This window comes from Sciurus vulgaris, assembly GCF_902686455.1.
Source record: "Sciurus vulgaris genome assembly, chromosome: 13".
NCBI classification, from domain to species: Eukaryota; Metazoa; Chordata; class Mammalia; order Rodentia; family Sciuridae; genus Sciurus; species Sciurus vulgaris.
This window is the reverse complement of record NC_136474.1, coordinates 30,603,845-30,629,000: the sequence shown is the minus strand read 5'-3', so window position 1 is coordinate 30,629,000 and position 25,156 is coordinate 30,603,845. Positions and strand designations below refer to the sequence as shown.

The window sequence follows — 25,156 nt, the reverse complement described above, 5'->3', positions numbered from 1 at the left end:
TGACACTATTTCTTGAATTTCCATTCCATTCCATTGATCAATATTTCTATCTTTCAGTAATATCCCATAGTTTCAACTGGTTCTAACATCTTATAGAATGCAGTGAATAAATTCACCACCTTGATTCTTCTCCTTCAAAGCTAATTTGATTAGTCTGTAATATTTGTCCTTCCAATTCAATTTGCATTTCTCAAAATAGCCATTGGAATTTTGATTAAGAGGGATTATAATCATTGGTGCATTTGAAGATAATTGTCATCTTTATAATATTAACTTTTTTTTAAATCCAGGAACATGTTCAATCTCTTTACTTTTATGTCATTATTACATGTATAATCATTTTCTTGACATAAGGCAGGTTAATTGTTTTTGTTGAATGTGGTATGAATTATTTTGTAGCTTTTGTTGTTATGAATCAGACACTTTTCCTAATTATATTTTAAATATACTTAAGCGCAATATTTTAAACCTTTGTAACAAGAATTAGCATTTATTAAACTCTCCTAGGCACCAAGCTTATATTATTTATGACATTTTACATATTTTTCAGACACAAATGAAAAATCTGTATGTCACTAACGCTCATTTAGCAATGGCTTAAACCCACTGGGGTTTGCTTCTTTCTCTCCAGAAGCCTGTAAGTGCTGACTGACACTGACCTTCCTCACAAGGTCCCATGGGTGCTTTGGTCCAATGTCACATCCCCTGTTAAGACAGAAAGGAAAACAGAAAGGAAAAAACATCTTTTTGACTAGAATCATGTCAATTAACCACCCTTGCCTCAGAGAAAGTCTGTGAAAGTCTGTGATACTTGCAAACCCAGAACAGATAAAAACTAGATGGGTGAACTTGGAGTTGGGTGTTAGACATATCAAACTACAGTAACTTCCCTCACGACATCCTCACCAAAACCTTCTAGGGGTAGAATGATTACCATCCAAAATGTGCAGAAGAGGAAACCGAAGAATAAGGGCTGTTAGCAATTTTCCCGTGAGCACATGGTCATGAGTTCAGAATGCATGCGTCTAGCCATTCCGTTCCTAATGCTGGCTGCAGATGGGAAAGCTCTCATTTTAAGTGTTAACATTCTGCCCAGCTGCATGACTGAATTCTCCTATTATTTCCATACGTTTTAGCTTCTCTACATATTTTAGTTAAGTGAACATAGGAAAGCATATAATTCTTGTAATATTGATCATTCTTTTTTTTCCCCCTATCTCACTGGCTAGGAACTTCAAAACGATGTTTAATAATTACAGGTTTCCTGTTTGTTTTCCAGCTCAAACATGAAGATCTTTATTGTTTAAATTTAATTTGTACTGTTAAATTTGTACTGAAAAAGAATGCTCATCAAATAATAGTAAAAATGATATTTTTACTAACCATAAGCTTTTATTTTCTAGTCTGCATGTTAAATGTTTCCATTTTATCACATCAAAATATCTATACTTCTGACTACTCTCCAGTAAAGTTAGCAACAAGACAAATCATACCCAAAAAAAAGAAAACTAGAAAAGATTCCCTAGCATGTTCCCACTAGAACCTTACACAAGGATCACATTTCCTTCTCAGCTCTGCCTCTTTCTAGCAGAATTCAGACCCGACAAGAAACTAAGCAATGCTGCTAGAATATACAGTTCTTATATGTCAGGAGAAATTTTCCTAATACTGTGACAGACAAAAAAAAAAGGACATGAATTTATCTGCAGGACTGAAAGAGTTGTCTTGCTCTGCTTGCTGCCTTTCCTGAGAGACATGTTATCAGGAAACTTATTTTTGAGAATAGTGCTGCATTGGATGTCTGCAGTTCCCAGAAGAGTGGGAGAAATTGACTAGGCCTGGATTTCTCAGATATTGTAGTCAGAGACAAAGTTCTTGTGTTAAGACTGTATGGGGAGATACAACCCTAGACCTGCAAGAGTGAGGAGAGAGGTAAGGGAGGTAGAGAAAGACAGAAAATAAATGCAAAGGCAAGGTGATGTGTTCCCATGTGGAGAAGAGCTTCCCAGGACAGGCTATTGCTCAGTGAAGCGGGCTGCTGTTCATTAAATATTGCAGGATGGGACCCTTGATCTACTGGCTGTTCTCACTGTTCAGAATTCACCAGTGGCCCATCAGCTCCCCTGCACTTGGAATTGTTGCCTGTCCCTTGGTGTTGTCTGGGAAAGCCAGGTCCCCAGCCCTCTCTGCCTTTGTCTGAATTCCTAAGTGATGGGAGGTGCCCTGTCCTCTGTTGGATTGGTTCCAACTTGGTGCTGCAGAGAAGACTGGGTGATGCCAGCTACAACCCAGGAGGGCTGGAATCAGCTGATGGTGGGACAGGTAAAGACTCTTTATCTCAAGATAGAGTCCAGGAAGCAAGTAGCTGAGGCCTGGGTCTGCTCAGACCAAAGAAGTCAGAATCAAGGAGGAGACATGCTGGTTCTTGGACAAAGGGAAGTAGCTATTTTCTCATGCTTTAAACGAAAAGTGCTACATGGGTCATCGAGCAGCACCAGATTTGTGTGAGGAATCATCTTGGACAACCAAGGAGCAAGAGCAGGAGCCAAAGGATCTCTGGAGCAGAACATTCCAATAGGGACACTCCCTGGAGGCCAAAGTCATGTTGGCCTCAGCTTTGGTTAATCCATTCAAGTTCAGGTCCACTCCTTGCTGTCTTTGGCTGCTCTGCTTCTCTCTGAGGGATGAAAGCGCAGGAGGGAGTCCAGTGAATCGCTGAGCTTGCCTCTCTGCTCTTAGCATCTGTGGCCTCTTCATGAAATGGCAGAAGGACAAAACACCTTAAAATATGTGTGATGACTCAATATGTGTGTGCATACTGTGGCACATTACCAGTATTTATTATTTTTGTTGTTTTTTTCACTTCTTTATGGTTTTATGGGTGCATTACAGTCACACATAATAATGGGGTTCACCATGACATGCTCATTTATGTATATACTTTGCTTCAGCTCACTACCCTGTACTTCCCCTTTCCCTTTCCTCTGCCCTCCCCCATTCCTCTTCCTCTGCTCCTCTGGTCTGCCTTCTGTTTATTGACATGTTTATATTTTTATGCATTTGTATGTTTTATATTTTTATCATATATTCATTATAATTATGCATGAAAGTGGGATTCATTGTGGTATATTCATACATTCATGTAGTAAAATTTGGTCAATTTTTTTCTCCAGTTTTTCCTCTTCCCCTCCTTCCCTGCCCCCACTCGATCCCCTACTTCTCCTCTACCAAGCTCCCTTCTATTTTTGTGAGATCCCTTTTTTCATTTCTTTTTTCTCTCTAGTTTCTGCATAGGAGAAAAAACATTCAGTTCTTGGCTTTCTGATTCTGGCTTATTTCACTTCGCATGATATTCTCCAGTTCCATTCATTTACCAGAAAAATGACATAATTTTATTCTTCTTGATGGCTAAGTAGAACTCCGTTGTGTATATAGACCACATTTTCTTTATCTGTTCATCTGCTGATGGACATCTTTGCTAGCTTCATAATTTGGCTATTGCAAATTGTGCTGCTATAAACATTGGAATGCATGTATCGCTCCCGTTTGCACGTATCGCTCCCGTTTGCCAATCATTCCTCAGTATTTATCCAAAGGTATTTCCTATTATTGTTGACTGTGCAGAGGAAGAGAGGCATACAGAGTCAATTCTATAGTGCTATTTCTCAGATGAGGAAACTTGGGCATTCAGGCTTCATATCACTTGCTCAGGGCTACTGCTTCTGAAGTCCAGGCTTTGAACTTCCCTAAACTGATTCTTACTGTGTGTGTGACATTTCATATGAAAAAAAGAAAACAGTATAAAACAATGTGTCTATTTCATTTGTAGAATGTGTCCATAGAGTCAGCTGTATTCCCATGCACCTGAGAAAAGCATATGTCCTGTTGGTTTGGCCCCTTGGTGTCCCCCAGGCCTGGGTCTGGTCTACCTTCCCAGCCTGCTATCCTTCCACCCACTCCACACAATTGAGTCTCTCATCAAGCTCATTTCCAGGCCTCCTGGTTCCCCAAGATTCCCTTGGTCACCAATCAGGTCGCTGGCTGGGTCTCCAACCTCCTGGTCTTTGCCTGGCAGTTACCCCCTCCCCTGGTACTTCCTGACTGTGCAATGCTCACCCATCTTTAAAACCTTTGGTCCAATTTCTGCTGTCTCAGGAAGTGCTCTTCTGCCATGGGATGAGAATTTCCCCTCCTTTGAACCCCTCTTGGCACACAGTCTGTTCTTCTGATGACAGTTATTGCGTGTGAGAGTGATTCGTGTTGTTTTTAACGCACCATCCCTACCCTCCTATTGGCTGCTTAGGGCCCAGCTTAGTCTCTGACCCTGGGAAGGGGTCAGCAAATGTATATTAAGTAATGGATGAATGGATGAGCTCAGCCTACGCAGGCACAGGACCTTGCTCAACTTTTTGAAGGATGCCTGGCATGTTATAGGTGCTCCATCAGTGGAAGAATTAATGAACTCCAATCCCCATCCACCTCTGAGATGCAGATTTATCAATGTAAGCACGCACTTTTTAATTGAATGAATGAAGAGCTCGTAGGGTAATGGAACTCACTGTCCACATCCAATTAAATGGACACCCCCACACCCTTACATGTGCACATAACAGTCTTGATTGATGGCACCATTTCCCTGATGGAATAATAATGACAACAAATACACTTTCCTATGCAGTTTCTGAATACTAATTTTTATCCCCAGAATGTGTTGAGTTGATACTATCATCAATGATTACCAGAATGGGAAACTGAGGCAGAAAGCAGCTGAGGAATGTGGCCTGGTCTGGCCCCGCTGCTGGTGAGTGGTGGGACTGAGAGTAAACGCAGGCTTCCTTCTCTTGGCGCACCCCTGGGCTCTGCTGCTCATGCCTCTTGGTGATAGACAGGAAACCTGTATCTCAGTCATTCTGACAGTACATAGACTCACAACATCCTCCACAAATTCCTGCACACTGCCTTTGGGCATCATCACACAGCAACAGCTGAATTGTGAGCACATCTAATGACTTGCTAAGAGCCTGTTCAACTGGAAGTTTCTCGGAAGACCAGAAATGTGGTCAAGCACCCAATTTCCGGGTTGCTTAGTTTATTTAACAAACATAGTATTCATTTTAATCTTTTGCTAAAACAGCACCTACACCTCCAGAAGACAACTTTGTCCCTAAGAGTGTCAAGTGTGCAATCCAGCAATGCAATTTCCTCCCGTGTGTTACAAGAAGGCAACATGTAGGTTATGAATGAGCCAGAGTCAGCCTGAAGCAGTTTCTCTGCAAATGCCACATTTTCAGGTTTCCCTTTCTGCACTAAGTGCCCGTGGCTCCTACTAAAGGATCATCTCTGTGACGCTAGAACAGTTGCCAGAGCATCTGGTTCAACTCCCCCAGGTCTCAGATGAAGAAAGAGACATTCAGTGACATGAAGTGATCCCCTCGGTGAGTATGGGGCACAGAATGTACTGGAATCCAGGCCTCTCAAGTGCAGCTGTGGCTCTTTCCAGTAAACCACCCTGAGCATGACTTCGCAGAAATGTTTAGATAAGCTTTACACCTCACTGATGTGAGCTGCATTGCCATGTGAATGTGTCATCTCTTATTCTTAGTAAAATGATTTTTGTTAGAACACATTTCACAATTTTATATTTCACATACTTGACGCCCTCTGCTAGCCATGCCCCAGTTGCCGGCTAACTGCTGCCATGAGGGTTGCTCCATCGCTGAGGTTTTGCAAAGGATGCAATTAGCTGCTTCCAAATTCTTGACCATTTTTAGTGTATTTCCTCTGTTTCCTGTCCGCCTTTTTTTGTCAGTCTCCTTTATTTTGGCACCCTCACTCACATTTACCATTTCATCTGAATGAATAAAAATGATTGCTGAAATGCGTGCCATCTGTGGTGGCTGAATTTGAAAACGTGTTTCAGTTTTTGTAAGACTGTCCTTGCAACATTTACTCTTCTTTGTAGAATCATCCCTTTCTGGTCTTTCCCTGGGTCTCTTGGAAATGCTTTGAAATGTATTCAATCCATCAGCTGCTTTTGTCTGGGGAAATCATGTAGTCAGTGCAGAGATCTAATTTCTTTCTTAGCTTGAGCCAGAGTTGTTTTAATAGGAAACATTTTGGCTTCTCCTGCTCTAAAGCCATCACTACTACAGGGACTCTTATTTGACCCTCTTCTATTACTCAATTCTCCCCCGACCCATCACACACACAAAGTAGTTTTTGAAGAATAAGGGCCAAGCATGCTAATGGAACTATTGCTAGGGGAACCATGTGGCAGAAGCTGGAGGGCAAGGAGCAGAGGCTGGAAGCAGAGCAGAAATGTCTAAAACTCTGGGAGAGGTATGAGGCAAGAGAAAGTTGACATTTGGTAAAATAAAGGCATCCAAAGGGGTACTACGGATTTGAAGTGTTGCAGAAAGGCAAGAGTTAAAAATAAGAATGCATCAAGTAAAGCAAGGGAGAAGCACATGGGCACGCCTGCACGCGCGCGTGCACACACACACACACGCACACAAAAGAATAAAGGTCACCAGAAGTAGAAGTATATAAAGTCAAAGAGGAAGAAAAAGAGGAAGGCGAATGATTAGAAATGGCATGTACTATAGAAATAAAAGAAAGTACACAAATGAAAGAAATCTCATTCCAGGAAGTTTCTGCAGAAGCATTCAATGATTCATTGGGTCAAAGTCAAAATACCAGCATAAATCACAAATTGTTGGGTGACCACTAGCTCATACTGTAAAGGCACAACTTGAAAACAAAACAAAACAAATTGATAATGTATGGATTCCTAGAAATTGTCCGAACTTGTGTTCATGAAGTTTAACAAAAGGATATGAGATGTCAGTAAACATCGTATAGCAGAAAGAGGGTGGTCCTGGCAAACAGGACTCATGCTGGCTATGGGGCATTACACCAGAGCTGCAGTGGCTGAAGGTTTTTGAGCTATGAAAACTTTTCTACAAAGAAATCCAGAAGTCTAATATTCAAAGCAGATAAGGTGGAATTGCCAGATTTGGGTTACTGGATAGGGAGTCTGTCTGTCAGACCTCAGCCCTCCCAGCTTCTTCTGTGCAAGCCCTGTAGACATTATTATTTTTTTTTAATGAACTGCTTCTCAACACTGAAAATCAGGATATTTTACCAAAAAATTTAAAATGTCAACTTTCTTCTGAAAAATTAGAGCTGTGGGACCTCTGGAACTATTTTTCAGCACTAGTGATAGAACCAGTGTCTCCCTAGTGGGTCATAATTTTTTTGTTTGTGTCTCAATCCAGATGCAGCTCACTTCCTGAATTCTCATTAGGTATCCAGTTTGCAGCCACCTTTGCCTACCAAGGTCCTGTGTAAAAACCTCTGAATACGAATGGCCTCATAGCATCTTTCAGCTTGAAACATTCTGCAGGGCTCTTTCCATCTTAGTAAGGAGAAGTTAGTCTTAGTTATTTCGATCTCAAGTAATAGCTCTTAAATTTGCTTAATCAGAGAGCATACTGGTAGTATAAGGAAATAAGTGTGATTGTTTTCTGCTAGTAGCTCTCACTGCCATCCTAGCCACCTCCTCCCTAGCACCCACGCCAACTTAGCACTGAGAGGGACAGGCCACACAGAATTAAAAAAAAGAAAAAAGTATTGATTTTTGAACAGGGTGGAGCTCAGTGGTAGAGCATTTGCCTAGTATGCATAAAGCCTTGGGTTCCATCCGCAGCACTGAAAAAAAAAAAAAAAAAAGAGAGAGAGAGAAAGAAAGAGAGTTTTCGCTTCATACTTGAACCAGAACTCCTTCCTCCTCTTGCCGACAACTCCTTCCTCTCTTCCTGACAGTCTGGTCACAGTCCTGCTGCACAATGAGGCAAACGCTGATGCACTCCTGAAAGCCTCTCCACCCTGGTTAATTTGCGTCAAACATCTTAGTGCCTATGCTCCATTTACTCTGGTTAAACAATGAATACTTATCCATTTGCTTTAGGACATAACGTGGTTCATACGACACTTGGGTCCTGGGGACAGCTCCTTCCTCATATGTCTAGCAGTTTCCTAATCACCAGGAGGAGCTAAAGAGTTATTTTCTAAGCTGGTATGGCAGACACCTTGTACACTTCCTCTGATTTCCACGTTAGATGGTCATAAACAGTGAAGCACAGATATGATATAGGAACGATCTAAAATACTGCAGAGAACTGGAGGGTCATGGGGCTTCAAAATTCAGCATAAAGAACAAGTATCTAGGGTCAAACAAGTATTCCTCTACTCTCACTGCCTGGAGTGACTCCAGGCTCCTTATTTACCCATCTTGAAGGTCCACTTATCTTTCTATGTCTGCCCATTCTACACCCACTTTGGAATCCTATGACATTATTCAAAATGTGAACAGTATCTGATAGGAGGAGGGGAGGTTGAGAAAAGCAATTCTCATTTACTAGGAAGTAGCTGATTTCTGATGATGAAAAGGTAACCGATTTATGGATAAGGTTTTGATTTCATCTGAGGGGTTTTTCAAAGCTATAAAAAGCCATTGTGAGGGTTTGGGGAAAAGGAAATGATCAATCAATGGGAGAAAAGTGGAAATTATAAACCAAAATCAGAATTTGTTTTCATCAAGATAATCAATTCTTTGGAACAAATGTATACCAGAGGGGATGTGGCTCTTGAATTGGTCTGCACCTGGGAAGAGGGTAGAGGGCTGGAAAGCCTGTAACACATGTTGAAGTTGTCAGAGCCTTATTAGAAAAAATGTACTTTACCAGATGAATTATGAACAACAGTGCATTCTGAACCACAGCATTATCCTGCAAGGCTTTCCAAAAAACCTACCTGAGAGGGGATCGATATTTTTAAAACATTGCCCTGGATGCTTATTATAGTATCTGGGTGAGAATGGATAAGACAGAAAAGACTCACTCTTAGCGAGTATATATTCTGCTGATGGTGGACACTCATGATGATGTACCTGTGTTCACTCCATTCTTTACTTTGGTGTTTGCTTTTTTAAAACGCGAGAGGAAAAAAGAAATGGAAAGTCAGCCCAGCTCCCACGTAGTCCAAGCAGAGAGGGAGGAGGTCCTCACCACCTGCCACATTCCCTATTTGGGCAAGTCTGTGCGTCACTGTCAGGAACATGGCTCCCTTCGCCAAGGCCGGCACTGCCCCTCCATTTATTTATCTGTAAACGCAGGGTGTATATGCCACGTGCTTTTACGATCTCGGCCGGGTGCCCTTTCTCCCACTTCTTTACGTCTCTTGCGTAGTACGGGAATTTGGGGGAAGAAGGCGAGCGCATCTATTAGGGGCAGAAATGACACTAAAGAGCTATTAATTCAAGCTCGCCAGAAGAGACCCGGCAAGGTCCTTTCGAGCCCCAGCACCAAATGCTGGGGGCGACCCCGCCCGGCTCACCGGGACAGCGGGGTCCTCACATCTTTTCGGGGGAAGCCGCGGCGGCCACCTCTCCACGTGGCCACCGGCCAGATGGACCTCGACGAGCCTCGTTTCCCGGTAGTGTTACGCAACAACTTTGCAGCCGTCATCTTCGCCCTAATTGTGCAGGGGGCGGTGTTTGTGCGTTGAGCTTTCCTCCCCGCTTCAGGCCGTCACTGCTATCAGAGAAGCGCCGGGGCATTTCAATCTTCGCTTACGCCGCGCGGCACTGCGCAGCTCCCACCAGCCGCCCCGACCCCTTCCCCGCCGCAGCACGCCCGAGTGTTGGCAGCTCGCCAGCCGCCACCCCTCACTTTCCCTCCCGCCGCCTCCCAAGGTGCTGAGGGTCCTCTCGGGAGTGTGTGGAGAAAGGGAGGCCGAAGTCCCCGCCACGGCCGGGTCGCCGCAGCCCACGCCCCTGGCCCCGCGTTCTGTCTGCAACAGGTAGCCCGGCTCGCTGCGGCTTTCGGGGAGACAAAAAGCGCCTCTGCCAGGGAACGAGGGTCGCGGGTCGCACGGAGCCATTGCGGCGACTGGGAAGGCAAAGAGGCGATGGGCAAGCGGCAAGGCGAGTGGGGGTCCCCGGCTCATCCCCAGGCTGGCCCCTGGCGGTTCTGCGGGGCCCGTCGTTGCGCAACCCTCCAGCGGGCCGCGGGTACTTGCGGACGCTCGGTCGGCGGCTGTGGCCGCGGCCGGGAGAGGACGCGGACTGGTAGTGGCGCCGCCACCGAGGGGGAGTGGGGCGGGGGGCGGGGCGGGGCGGGGCCGCGAAGAGCCCGCCCCTGCGGGCTTCGGCCATTGGCGGCGGGCCGGGGGCGGGAGCGGGCGCGGCGATTGGGGCCGGGGCCGCCCGTCACGGCGGGGCTGGCGGGCGGCGACGTAGCGCCGCGCTCGGAACTGACCTACTAACACACATCTCTCGGCGCGGCCACGGCGCCCGCGGACCCGGCGCGCCCGCCTGCCCGCCTCCCGCGCCGCGCCCTCGCCGCCGCCCGCCGCGGCCCCGGAGGCCCGGCCCGGCCGGAGCCTCAGCGCCGCCAGCTCGACTCCGGGCCGCCCCTTTCTTTCTCTTCGCCTCCCCGGCACAGAGAGCAGAAACACGGTAAGTGCTCCGCCCACCGCCGGCCGGGGGCCCGGAGCCCGCTCCCCGAGCGCGCGGCCGGCGGGCACTGGGCGAGGGGTGCCGGCCGGGCGGTGCGCGGGGCTCGCCGAAGGCGGCGAGTGTGCGCGGCGCATTCATTACATAAACTTTTGCTGCCTTGTCAGGATGGGACTCGCCACCTTAAGGTGGCTGCTTTGATTGCAGCGCCCTCGCGCCGGCACGTAGCCCTGGCTGGTTTGCGTTCTCCCCCCGCTGCTATTGCATAATGTCTCCTGATTTCAGGAAAATTGATGTTTTGGTAGAGAAGAGCGCCAGGAAGGCTGAGCAGAGGCTAAGCTCTCTCGGAGCGGGAAGATGCTCTTTCCTCTCACTTGTCTTTCCTTTCTCGTCCCTTCTCCGGGGCTGGCGGCACGGGGAGTCGGGGTTGGTAGGAGAGGTTTGAGTAATGGGGTATAATCTTGATTTGCTTGTTGAGAAAGACGGTTGGTAGCGTGAAAGGTGACGGCATTCGGAGAATGCCTGCGCGGCGTTTGTTTGTGTCAGGCGCTGTATAGGCACAGACGTTTTCCACCCTGTTTGTCGTCAGCGTGTTTTACAAGCCCTCGGGAAGGTTGTGGGATTTGTCCTTTCTTACATTGCATAATCTGCCCACGGTGAAATGTTGGCACAGATTACGGGCTTATGTGGGAATATACGCGTATGTGTGCAATGATTTGGTAATTTTAGCGCAGTGTTGGGTATTAGATCGTTATTTACATCTATATTACATCCCAAATAAACATGTTTTAAGACGACCCAACAAAACATAAAAAGGATTCCTGGGGTTGAATGCTGATCTTGGGTACTACGGGGTGGGGGGAGGGGTTCGCTCCTTAAATGTTCGGAGCTGTTATTTTTAAATCTGGGACGAACCATTGTGACGTTTACCTCCCCACCTTCCTAATTGTAATGCATTCCATTCTATCAGCCCTTTTTTTCACCTTATTGTCATTGCTTTTTCAGACACTACAAGACAGATCACATAATAGTTTCCTGGAAATGTTGCATTATGTAACTGCCGAATTTGCTGGCAGTGAGCATAGAAAGAGGGAGCTAATTACGTGATTTTATAATCTCGCTACAAAGAAAGTAGGACAATCTCAGCGTTTAAGAATGTCACTATAACAGGTTTTATTAAAGGATATTTTAAACAGGAAAGTAGACACCCGGCTAAGCATTGAGTTAGCTCATGCTGCCAAATGTGTCTCTTTTGCCCTAAATGAAATGCTCGTTCTTCTAAATTTAGCCCTATCACATTTTAACAATTGTGGCCTCAGTGCTATTTCTGGTGTTTTCTCCAGGGCTGTGTGCAAATACAAGTTCAAGGCCATTTGCTGTAGTTTTAACTCCACGCCTTCGGAGACCTTTGATAAGATTGTATTTTTAGGAAGGCATTTCGCAGCGCCCAGTGATTTGCTGTATTGCTGTACGCTGACTCCCATTTATCTTTTCAAAGGACACTTTAGGAAACTGCTGTTCTCTGAGAACAGCAGGGAATGGCCAAGTGTCATCTTCTGTTCTTGGCTTTTGTAAATAACAACAGCTAATGAGGTCAGAAGTATTTATTTCACATCATATTCCCCCCCCCCCACACACACACCAGATATGATTTATGGGAAACATATAGGTTAGTAGATTGTATTTTTTGTCTCAATAACCTAGTTTTAATCATGTGAAGATAAATGAAGATGAAAAGTACCCAGATGGAAAATTTCTTCCTAGATTCTTATCTACTGTCATTACTTGTGAATATATATACAAGTGTTATAGGAACAGTTTTTTTTTCTTAATGTTTAAATAATTTAAGTGCACTAATTACAGTCATTTTCTAAGAAGCAAATGTTGCTCTATCCGCCCCCCCACCTCCACCCCTCACCCACGGCGTCAGACCCCGACCTAGTTTTCGAGCTCGGGTGGGAGCCTCAGGCATGTAGGGGGCCGCTTGGCGCCACCTTCCGATCGTGACCTCCGGGGGCGCGTCCGAGCAGCCCCCATTGCGCTCCTTCCTTCTGCGGCCCCGCGGGGTCTGCGGGAAGCCATAGCTGTGAACGGCGGGGCCGCGGGCGCATCTGGTGGTGGCCAGCAGAGACTTGGAGTCCGCACGCGCCTCCGGGCCGCCGTTGGACAGGGGCTGCTCGGTGGCCTGCGCTATGCTCAGCCTTACCCGCTCCCCCCGACACCAACATTCCTTTGTTCTGGCGCTGGGGGTCCTCGCGGCGCCGAGGCCCCGCTGCGCCGCCCACCCGGTGGGAGGCGGGTCTCGGGGAGAGGCGCAGCGTGGGGGCGCGGCCGGCGGAGCCTGGGCGGGAGGGACCCGCGGCGGCCCGGGCGTGCCGGTGCGCTCTGTGTTCACCCCGGCCGCAGGAGCGCGGAGCTGGAGGGACTCTGGGCTCTGGCTTCGGGCGGAGAGGGCAGCGGGGAGACCCGGAGCGCTCTCACATGGGCGGCCCGGTCTCCGACGGGCCAAATCCAAGGGCCAAATCCACGTCTTTGCACTGCGAGGTTCTAAAACCCGCAGACACCTTTGTTCCAAGAATCTTCATTGTATTTCAGAGCCAAGCGCTTCTCCTTTTATGAGATGAAAAAAAAAAAAAAAAAAAAAAAAAAAAATCTCCAAATATCAATAAATCACAGAAATTGGGGGTGGGGACACTCCGGTATTGATGGGGATGGAAAGGAAGGCCCCCGGCTTGATTGTGGCTATTTTAACTCATGTTTTATTATTTTATTTAAAATAATTATTTTATTTTTTATCTTTAGTTTATGTGATCAAAGGCTAAAGAGAACTCAGTTCTCCCAAGTTCAAAATAAAACAAAATCAAAATGCCCACGTAGAAGCTGCCGTCCTGCCGTGAAAGTACAGCACAGAACTCTGTTTGGTCTTGAAGACTTCCAAAATTGGGCTCAGTAATTTAATGAATTCTTGGAGACTTAGCAGATATTTGAGAACTTATCAATTCAGTCTGCTCTTTGTTGAAAACAGACCAAAAACTTGGCTTCTGTGGCACCATATCTGACACTTCTCCCCCTAACCAGTTTCCCTCTTATTATAGACTGCCTGCAGTTAGACACTGCACCTTGGTGAGGTGCAAAAATTCGCAGGCGTTGCCTGGTTCCCTGGTCCCAGCCGGTGATATTCTGCCTCTGCCATGATTCCACCAGCTTCCGGGATAAACTGAGGGAATAAAATCCGTGGAGCAAGGCAGTTGGGAGGAGCTCAGCAAATACTGGTCTGACCAGGTATCAGAATTAATAAAGTCAGGTGTGGGGCCGAGGTTGTGGCTCAGTGATAAAACACTTGCCTAGCACGTGTAAGGCACTGGGTTCGATCCTCAGCACCATATAAAAATTAATTAATTAATTAAAGTTTAAAAAAAATAAAGTCACATCCATATTACTGTGTAGTAAGGATTGATATTAGAGTTGAGTCTGTACAGATGTTTCTTGAGATACATTTTTGTTCCAATAATGATTTATTTTGAAAACTGCCGGTTATGTTGTGTTGATTTCAGTTTGAAGGGAATTCTTGACAGGATCAAAGAACTTCAGACATCCCAAATCATTAGGTTAATATCTGGGTGAAGGAGTAGAGAGATGAGTAGATGATTGCAGAAACAATTTGGCATTTTCCAGTTCCCTGGAACTTTCTGTGACTTGTGATCTTGGTACTCCATGATCTCTACTTTTAAAACTCTGGTCTGATAATAGGGGTTGCTTAAACCCTCCCTGAAGGATCTCCCCTATAAGGGGATGCACAAAACTCCATGGTTGAATACTAAAATTAAGCCCTGTGAGACTATTCATATTTGATCCTTTTGACCAACCTGAGAAAATTGCATCTGGTTTATGCTGATACTTCTGACACAGGGCAGTACCTCACTAAGACTGGTAAAGGGTAGAAAGGGCTGGACCTAGTAGTCACCATTGCCTTCATGCTGGTCATTCTTCAGAAATGAGATTAAGAACTAATATTAAATAATTACTCCACAGGTGTCAGGCACAGTGTGGAGGGCCCTATCATCATCCCTGCTTTATGGATGAGGAAATGGAAGCTCAGAGATGCTGATCAGCAGCCCAGAGCTCAAAAAGATAGGAAGCTGTGGTTATCACAGCCCCCTTTCTGTTCTGTCCCTTCAGTGACAGAGTGCAAGATCACTAATTTTTGTAACAGTTTCCTTCTCTGTGCTAAGGGCTTATCTTGGTGAAGTGCAATTATAACATCACTATGATGCAACAATCTGAAAATTAAAACCTTTTGTGAGAGCCCTTTCACACATTGAGCAATGTGCCTGACTCACCCCGGAGTGGATTTTTCTAGTTGACCTTGCTGTGGTCATTAGAGTCAGTTCCGAGATGTAGATTTGATTGCGGCATGGGGTGGAAAAGGTGCAGTCATCATGCCTGGATGTTATTTTTACCCAAGTTGAAAATCACACATACTTCATTATTTCCATTGTAATCCAGATGGCATGGATGCTGTTAAAAGTTGTTTATTTTTAATTTGTATTGAGAAGTGAGAGCACACTTGGGATTCAATTCAACTATAACAGAAACAATGTAATTGAAATTTCCTATAATATTCATTTCTTGTTTTTGTAAGGTATGCCTGTATTTCACAGGATCAGCCCATTGTTTGGTATCCTGTTATTTTTCTAAATTATGTTTGAGTTGATTTTTATCCAGATTGCACTCGTAGAGAATGTTGAAAGACATTGACCTTTGATCCACAGACATTACATAAAAGTTTTTCAGTTTCAAAATGAATTTTTATTACCACCACCCCAATTATCTCTTACATTTCTTTGCAAATAACTTTCCTGTAGTTTAAAAAAATTTTTTTTTTGTTCATATGGTTTTAATTTAAGAGCATAGGCTGGTTTTTAAGTTTAATAGGGATTTACTAGATGCTGTTCCTTAATAATCTGTTTTTTGAAGACTCAATTCATTGGGATCAGTGTGATGCCTGTAAGTCTTACTGTTTTCAGGACAAGGTGTCTTTAAAAAAAATTATATATATATATATATATATATATATATATATATATATGTAATTTAGTTGTAGATAGACTCAATCCTTTTTACTTATTTATTTTCATGTGGTGCTGAGGATCAAACCCAGTGCCTCACACATGCTAGGCAAATGCTCTTCCACTGAGCTACAACCCCAGCCCACATGGTGTCTTTCTAGGGATCTTAAACTATACCTAAGTGGCTTTCAAATAAACCCTAAAAGTAAGCATTAAAAAAAAAATAATAAACTCTTCTATTCATAAAGCATAGAGTAAAATATGCAATCATCTGCTGATTGGGAAAGTGGACAAGGAATTAGAAAGCCTAGCTGTGTAGAATTGGGATGAGTCTCCAGTATCACTGAGCAGTATTCAAGAACTTTCTCTGCCATACCTCCTGCTCCCACCCACAGCCCACCGTATTTTTTTGTCGTCCTTACACTCCGTGTTGTGCTTGTCTAATGCAGCCTTTCCTTTGACTAGATTAATTTGTGATTGTTGGTGTTCCTTAAGATTTCAGATTAGTTGCTAGGCCAATAAACTATCTTCAAAAGTTTCAAGAGTAGTAGGGGTCCCCATTTTGAAGATTCTATAGATTACAAAACACACACACACACATCTGTTCCACCGCCTCCCTCCCGCCCCGGCCCCCACTTCCATATTACTTCCTCTGATGAGTGCTGTCTTTATTTCTCAAGCCATGAAGTTGTTTGGATGTGTTCGCATGTATGTGCCTGTGCTATGCAATTTTCAGAATCATTTCATTATGCATTAGGTTACAATAGCCTCTTAAAAAGAACGTCAAGTTACACTATTTCATATTTCAATTACTAAATTGCATCAATGCTATAATAAAATGCAATGTTGTCATCCTAGTTAATAAGTTTAAATCTAATTTTCAAATAGTCCTTTGTTGAACTTGAAATATTTTCCTTTATGGTAAATCCGGATCAGGTTTTGACACATTTATTTACAGATGTACCTAAATAGAAAAAAAGTAGGTCAGTTTGTTGCTATGCTAGAATAGATTCTGGCAGAGTGAGAGAGAGAGAGAGAATATGTGCGCATGTGTGTGTGTGTTTTCCCCGTCTTGATTAAATACACATTTCTCTCTAACTTATTACTAGAGATGGAACTATAGTGTTCATGTGAGCCTTTAGCTGGCCACTCAGAATGTTGTTTTCTTAATTTAAAAAGTCTTTCCATTTTTAATGATCATGATTAGAAAATCCCCTACAGCTTCAGCATTTGTGAAATTTTACATCCCTCTTGATCCCTTAGTTGTATATGTGAATTCTTTAGTTATTTTATCTTGTTTTTAAATGCTAGATATTTTTCCCTTACCCATAGAAAGTAAAGCATTTCATTGGCGCAAATATCCTGGATTTTACCCACAGTGAGAAAATGTAGGTTAACATTCCACTGGTCTTACTAGTTGACGAGTATAAAATGCTATGAAATGATGGATTAATTTTATTTTTTCATGAAAATGGCATTATCTCAAAAACTAGCAACAGCTCTTTTAGTGGAAAGATGGTTTACAGGTTCATGTAACTTAGGTTTATCTCAAAAACTGTTATCTAAACATCTGAGAAAGAGTAAACAGTGCATTCAGAGAACAGAGGGGGAAATGAGATATTTCTATGAAAATTTTTCCAAACCACTAGGCACATCACATTGTATTTCATGTTGTACTGACAGGATCTTAAGATCCAAATAATAGAAGGAAATTGCAACAAAACTTACCCCTTAAGGAGATGATATGTAGCAAAATGTTCTCATAAGTGGATTTTGAGGCTAAATGATTAATAAGATTTTCGATGCTCAAAACTAAGTGTTTATTCTTTTCTGGTCTCCTAAAGAATTATCTTAGAGAGAGACCAGGTAGAGACAAGTGAAGATACAGTTTTATCATAAATATAAATAAGCCCTCAAGGAAAACATTGGTCTAGAATTTTCATAAAGTTGTATTTGTCAGAGAGCTTTGTAGATCAAGATCAAGTCTTTTAGTCAAAAACAATATTTAGGTCATCTGACTTAAATAAACTTTAAAAATCCGGGCTTGCGAAATCTAACTCCTGCTTATAGCAACAGTGTGACGTTTTATTTAAAAAGCAGTGGGCAGTGAGGCCATCCTCACATTAGGTATGGAAAAATGTCTCAGCTGGCATGCGATGACTCCTGCTCTTAAATTTCTCTTTTTATTTGTGTTTTTAAAGAACAGTCATATCATCTAATGGGTGTAATGAAGTTAATGGTGCTGAATACGCTAACATCATAGAATTGGCATTTAGTGTCAATTATTCACCAAAAAAAGAAACATAAGCAGTGACTAATGTACTGCAGCATTAAATGTTGATTTGAAAAGATGACACACCGATGAAGTAATTGTTAAATTAATCACAAAGGAAAATATTGGGATTCGAAATGAAGTTGTTAGGTTAGCATACATGCTGATGCTTTTTAGAAGGCTTTGTAAACTACCTTTGCACTTGTCTTAAGTTCTTTGTTATGAGATGTAAACAAAGTCCAGAGTTCATCTCTGCTCTTAACTGCTGAATAATCTCTACCCCCTCACTCAGTCCCTGTTTTATCGGTTCTCTACCTGAGGGTTAGAGAGACCCTGTTCCCTCTGTTGAAAACAGATACATTTTTGGTTTTGTTTAAAAAACAAAAGTCACAGGTGACAATGTCCACAAGTATTCTTTCTTTTCCTCTATTTTAACATGGGTAGGATCCTGGAGATTAAATTTAGCAGAGATATGAAAATTAATAAAATGTTTTCTCCACTCCTTAAGTACTACCAGGATGCACAACAACCCCGAGGAAGGTAGGAAACAGTTCTGGGTAGCACCTTTGTTGGCTTAGGATGACATCTTAAAGTTAAGACGGCAACTGAAAGTGCCTGACTGCTCCAGAGTAACTTAGTGACAGGGAATGCATGACTCAGAAGGCAGAGAAGCCCAGCGAGGACTGTTAAGGATGCAGAGCAGCCCTGTGCCAGGTGGGGAGAGGCTTCTATCACAGAACCTGTAGCCGGGGCTGAGCTGGGCTGGGACCTCGGGTCTGCCTTTAACAAGCTGTGTGATACCAGGCAAGTCACTCCACCTCTTTGAACTTGAATTTTATCATCTGAAAGTGATTGTTGGGAAGGTTAATGAAATAAAGCAGGTCAGCCTCCCAGTGCCTGTTGCATAGTAAGTACAATAAATAGCAATAAATAGCACCTGTTATGGCAGTTTTTGTTATTGTCCATGTACCAACAAAAAGGCAGCATGCTGGAGTACACAGAGCTCACGCCCCAGTCTCTGTTGCTAGGACTCTGTCCATGCACCCTAATTCTGGATGGGTTCTTGTGTTTGGCTCCCAATGCCGTCTTCAAGGACTGGGATCTTGGGGGTTTGGTTTTTCCTTTCCTTTTATATGGGGCCAGTCTATCTCAGTACACAGTAGGTACTCCAATGTGTTGAATAAACCACATAATAAGAGAAACTCTGTTAATAAACGATTTCCTTTAGCATTCATGCAATAATATTAAACTTAAAAGGAAACATCCAAAAAGTTTTGCAATTATAAAACTCTTCTGTAAGGTGAATGAATGACCATCAATCCAATGTTGAGTACCTTATGTCTTCATTTGTTACTAGAAGAATACAAATATATTTTAATTTCCCCCCTGAAGCCCTTTGCAGTCTAGTTGGATGTGGAAGAAACACATAGGAGGATACACAGTGTATACATTCAGCTCCTTTTTGTTATCTCACGGTGCTGACAAACTCTTCCCACTATTGCAAGATTATTTGATAAATAATATTACAGAAAAATATCCAAAGATGGCATGTGGTGATTGCCAGTTGAGTCATAGAGACAGTGAAGATATCCAGATTCACAGTGACAGGTGATGAGATTCAAATAGAAAGATGATTAAAAAGAAATGAGGCTTTTTGTAGGTTTTCATGCACCAACCAAATTGTGGAGACGATAAATTGAACACACAGTACTTAGAAACCTAGAAGAAAGGGGTTAAAGAAATTTAAAGCAAGTGGGCCTGTTTAGCTAAATGGCAGCTCCCTGTGCAGCAGGGTGACGGCTGCCTGCCCCACCTGCACCGAGTGTGTTCCTGTAAGGAGTGCACAGCTTTGGGCCAGGAGATTGAAAAAGGGTCCCTACTCACTTGATGTGAAAAGCAGTCATGAACATTTAGGAAGAGTAAGAATGGTGGGACAATGTAAAGGAAATATGATTTAAAACAAGGAAAAGACAGATTAAAAAATGCATGGAAGAGAAAAATTCTCAAGGGGAAAAAAGAAAAGAGAGAACCAGAATAATAGTGTGCAAGGTGTAGTCTGATGTTTAAAAACTCAAAGTTAAAAGAAGCAGTACCTGAGGATGCAGTGGAACTTTGACAGGCACTGGGAAAAGATAAGGTCACGGGCTTTGTTAGCTAGAGTTTCTCACTCTGCTTTGCCACCCATTTCACTTTGGGGGTGAGGACCTAACTGAAGAACAGTACACACTTGAGCAAGAAGTATGTACAGCAAAATGGGTTTTCACGTTCAAAGACAAAACCTGAATGGAAATGATAGGAAATCATGTTTTACCAAGTGATTGATAGAAAGATTCCATTACCACCACATCCCTGCCTACTGTGACACACGCCTTGCCATTATTGCCATGAAAGTGTCATTATCAAAAAACAAACAGTATTAACAGTCGCACTTCTAAGTTGCAACTAGCTGTTTCCTGGACTGTGTGGGCTCGGTTTAGTGGACAGAAACTTGGTGGAAAACCTTAATCTTTATGATCCTGAAATTATGATTTCATGCCTTCTGTTTCTACTGGAAAAGACAAAAGGAGCTGGCAGTCTTTTGCAATTGAAAAAAATTAAACTTAACTAGTAGTTGTAAAGCTATGCATAATGAAGAAATAGTGATGTAAAACAAAAAAATTGCATCTTTTTAATGTGGCAGGACAGAGCACCACTCTGTACAACTGGAGCAAGAGAAGAGTTGTTGTACACGTCTACCTTATAAATTAGAGAATCAGTGTCTAGAAATAGAGGGCCAAAACCATCATGAAAAGAGTGCTTTTGGGCACTCTTAATAATACAGATTTATTATCTCACATCAAAGAAAGTGTCGGGGGCTAGAAGTAGAGAGGTAGAGTGTTTACCTATCATGTGTGAGGAGTCCCTGTCTTCCATCCCTGGCACCTCAAAAAAAAAAAGCAAATGTCAGGCCAAATTAATATTATAAATATTTCACCCAAGAGAGAAGAAACTAGTTGATGATTCTATTTTTGAGTTGTTATATTTTTATTTGAAACTAATTAGTAAAATTGAATTGAAAGAAGTTCTTTTCACAGTTATATTCTCTTGGTTTAAGTTTCAAAAGGGCACTGGACTTTTAGAAAAATAAATTCTTTTGAACAGCGACTGTTCATTTTAGTCCCAAAACTACTCTATAACGGAAATCTACAATAACAGAATTTTCAGGACACAAAAAAGTTGGAAGCTTTGATCTTGACTATTTGATAAACCAATTTGAAGGAAGTCAGGAAAAGGGACTTTTCTAATCTCATGAGCACAGGTGCTTCTGAAGTGATGACTTTACGGACAGGAATCCTTTTCATTCAGGTCTGGTGAGTCACCCGTTGGAATGTCCTGGGCTCTAAGCCCACCAGGCAGTCAGGGATGTGACAGGCAGGTTGATGTCTACGTGAAGATGCCAATTAAAATCAATAATAACTGTTGTTAATATGGCTTTTATTTTAGTTTCTTTGGAAATAAAAATTTAGCTCCATGTATGTTTTCTTCCATGTTTGACTGCAGAACTTGCTTATGGTTCTTAAAGGAGTTTACTTAGCAGTGTTCCTTTGAAGAGGTGAGCACATTTGCTAGGCAGTGATGTCAGTGTTACCAAAAATTATTCAGAGCCAGGAGCAGTGGCACATGCTGTAATCCCAGCATTTCAGGGGGCTGAGGCAGGAGGATCGTGAGTTCAAAGCCAACCTCAGCAAAAGTGAGGTGCTAAGCAACTCAGTGAGACCCTGTCTACAAAATATACAAAATAGGGCTGGGGATGTGGATCAGTGGTTGAGTGCCCTTGAGTGCAATTTCTGATACCTTAAAAAAATTTATTCGGAAGCACCACAATATGCAAGTATTATTTAGAAACTTACCAACCAGAGGCTAATTTCCTTCCTGTAATGGCCCACTCCCACATGCCACACCCAACCATTTCTCCCCATTAGACATAGCTTTCCATTATTTCTCCCAGGACAGAGGCAGTTTTATTTTATTTTATTTATTTTTATTTTGTTTCTCACTGTCCTGGACCACTTAATCCCCTGTAGATAAGCCCTTTATGGCTTAACAGTAGAGATATTTGGGTACTTCCTCTTTTTTAAGATTGTTTGCTCTCCAAGAAAAGATTTGCCATGCCTGTATTCCCTAAATGCTTAGCATAGTTCCCTCTACTTAACTGAAAACCAAGATTTGTCCAAATGAATGACTGTTTCTTTTCGTCTATTGCAGATAACCAGGAAGACCCTACTTCTCTTTAGTAAGAGGAGCCTGACAAATGGATCTCCCACAGTAGAACAAGACTGTTGATGGATGCGAAGCCAGTTTCCCAAGCTTTTCAGAATACTGGGGAAATAATTTGTTCTTCTCTGCATATATAGGGTCAGGTTGTTTCTGATGCAGCTGAGAAAAATGCAGACCATCAAAAAGGAGCAGGCGTCTCTTGATACCACCAGCAACGTGGACAAGGTGATGGTACTTAATTCTGCCTTAACCGAAGCGGCGGAGGACCTGACCGCAGGCGAAGAGCTCCTTCTGAATGAAGGCAGCGTAGGGAAAAACAAATCATCGGCGTGTCGGAGGAAACGGGAATTCATTCCCGACGAGAAGAAAGATGCCATGTACTGGGAGAAAAGGCGGAAAAACAACGAGGCTGCCAAGAGATCCCGCGAGAAGCGCCGGCTCAATGACCTGGTTTTAGAGAACAAACTAATTGCGCTGGGAGAAGAAAATGCCACTTTAAAAGCAGAACTGCTTTCCCTGAAATTAAAGTTTGGTTTAATTAGCTCCACAGCCTATGCGCAAGAGATCCAGAAGCTCAGTAATTCTACAGCTGTATACTTTCAAGACTTCCCGACTTCCAAGTCCACTGCAAGCTCCTTCGTGGACGAGCACGAGCCCTCGATGGTGTCAGGCAGCTGCATTTCTGTCATTAAGCACTCTCCGCAGAGCTCCCTGTCCGACGTGTCCGAGGTGTCCTCGGTGGAGCACACGCAGGAGAGCCCTGTGCAGGGCAGCTGCAGAAGTCCTGAAAGCAAGTTCCAGGTCATCAAGCAGGAGCCCATGGAGCTGGAGAGCTATGCCAGGGAGCCCAGAGAGGACCGGGGCTCCTACGCAGCCTCCATCTATCAAAACTACATGGGGAATTCTTTTTCTGGCTACTCACAGTCTCCACCTCTCCTACAGGTCAACAGATCCTCCAGCAACTCTCCCAGAACTTCAGAAACTGACGACGGTGTGGTGGGAAAGTCATCCGATGGGGAAGATGAGCAGCAGGTTCCCAAGGGCCCCATCCATTCTCCAGTTGAACTGAAACGTGTGCATGCGACCGTGGTTAAAGTCCCCGAAGTAAATTCCTCTGCCTTGCCACACAAACTTCGGATCAAAGCCAAAGCCATGCAGATCAAAGTAGAAGCCTTCGATAATGATTTTGAGGCCACGCAAAAACTTTCCTCACCTGTCGACATGACGTCGAAAAGACATTTTGAACTTGAAAAGCATAGTGCCCGGAGTATGGTACATTCTTCCCTCACTCCTTTCTCAGTGCAGGTGACAAACATTCAAGATTGGTCCCTCAAATCGGAACACTGGCATCCAAAAGAACTGAGTGGCAAAACTCAGAATGGTTTCAAAACTGGAGTGGTGGAAATTAAGGACAATGGCTACAAAGTTTCCGACGCAGAGAATTTGTATTTGAAGCAGGGAATAGCAAACTTATCTGCAGAGGTGGTCTCACTTAAGAGACTCATAGCCACACAACCAATCTCTGCTTCCGACTCTGGGTAGATGACTACTGATTAAGAGCTGGACGCTTAGGAAGCTGTCCTTTGCAATGGATGAGTACGTTTTTGTATTATGCTGAGTTTTCACTGGACCCGTGTTGTCATTTCACTGTCGAGTGCACATGTTGTCTGTTGGGTGTCTCTGTGTGCACAAACTATGATGAAGATGAGGTTATGTTCTCACCCCTCCTTGTGTATAGTCACATAGTCCACACGAAGGCTGTACATATCGGACATTATTTTTGTTGTTCTATTATAAAGCGTGTAAGTTGCCAGTTTCAATAAAGGATTGGTGACAGACACAGACACTCTGCTCCATTGCACTTGATTTGAATGGACAATGGAAAAGCAATGTTAAGTGTTAAGTGTTGAAGTTTATTTTTTCTAATGTGGGACACTCTCCCCCTCTGAAAGAGGAAAGACAGAAGTCTGAGTTAGCAGATCGCCTGGTTTTCTAAACTCTGATATCTTTAGAAACCTTCTGGAGAGAGAAAAGCAATGGTGAATTTTCTTTTTTGAGACTAATTTACTGATATTCACTGTTCTATTGTTTTCTTTAAAATTAAGTTTTTCTATGATTTTTTTAAAGTAGGAAAACCAGGCTGTTTGGCATCAGTCTGTACTTAGTCATCTCCCTTTTTTAAGTGTGACACGGGTGCGGATAGTTGAGTCACTGACCCACTTTATTAGATGAAAGGCTGTTTTAAAAGAGTGGATAATAAGGATAGAGGCATACTTCTGTTGTTGTAAACCTTAACAGTTCTATTGTATAACCATCTAGAGAATTAAGCTAAATAATATTTTTATTTAGTTTCTAGAATTTCAAAGAACACATCAATTACCACATGCCAACATATATCTGTAGTCTGTGTATGTATCATTTTTCTTTTTTAAAGATCTGTTCATGAGCCAGGGATATAGCTCAGTGGTAGAGCTTCTTCCTAGCACGTACAAAACCCTGGATTCAGTCACCAGCACCACAAAATAAAATAAAAGATTTATTAATGACAAATATAAATCTTCAGGCATTGCTTTAAAAATTATACGAGTCCAGGGAAAAAAAACATCATCCCAAGTAAATTGTTCCTGATTATTTGTCCAAGATCCTCCATTGCCCTATGACACACAGTGTGACTGATGTCTGTATGTCCCTCTGAGGCAAGTAAGGTGGGTGTCAATCAGGCACAACTTTCTCAACAGGTAACTTCTGGCCAAAGCCCTGTTTCCACACTGGCCTCTTTTCTATTCCAGAAGTGGGCCCAGGACTTGAGAAGTCAGAACAGGTGCACAGTGACTCAGCCCTCACTTTGTACCTGCCCCAGGTTGGTCAGCAAAATGGAGATAGGGAGAGCTCAATAGGAGCATCCCTTTTAAGGTTCTGCAGTCTTTCTGACTGCTCACTGTAAGTAAAGGCCTGATTTTGGATATGTTCTATTTCTTGATTTTCATCTTACAAAGCATTGTGCTTTGCATTGAAGGGAATGACAGTAGCACATGCACACAT

General features: G+C 43.1%; 1 protein-coding gene across 2 annotated transcripts; it reads left to right on the top strand.

Moving 5' to 3' along the window:
- The first annotated feature begins 9,385 nt into the window (after window positions 1–9,385).
- Window positions 9,386–23,960, top strand: NFIL3 (nuclear factor, interleukin 3 regulated). 2 transcript variants are annotated; one of them, XM_079109292.1, is made up of 2 exons: window positions 9,386–9,861; window positions 22,103–23,960. In XM_079109292.1, the coding sequence occupies exon 2, from the start codon at window positions 22,268–22,270 to the stop codon at window positions 23,654–23,656; it is 1,389 nt and encodes a 462-aa protein (XP_078965418.1). In that variant the 5' UTR covers window positions 9,386–9,861; window positions 22,103–22,267; the 3' UTR covers window positions 23,657–23,960. The 2 variants fall into 2 exon arrangements, with proteins under 2 accessions (XP_078965418.1, XP_078965417.1); XM_079109291.1 differs by lacking the exon at window positions 9,386–9,861 and adding an exon at window positions 10,289–10,519.
- Window positions 23,961–25,156: the final 1,196 nt, after the last annotated feature.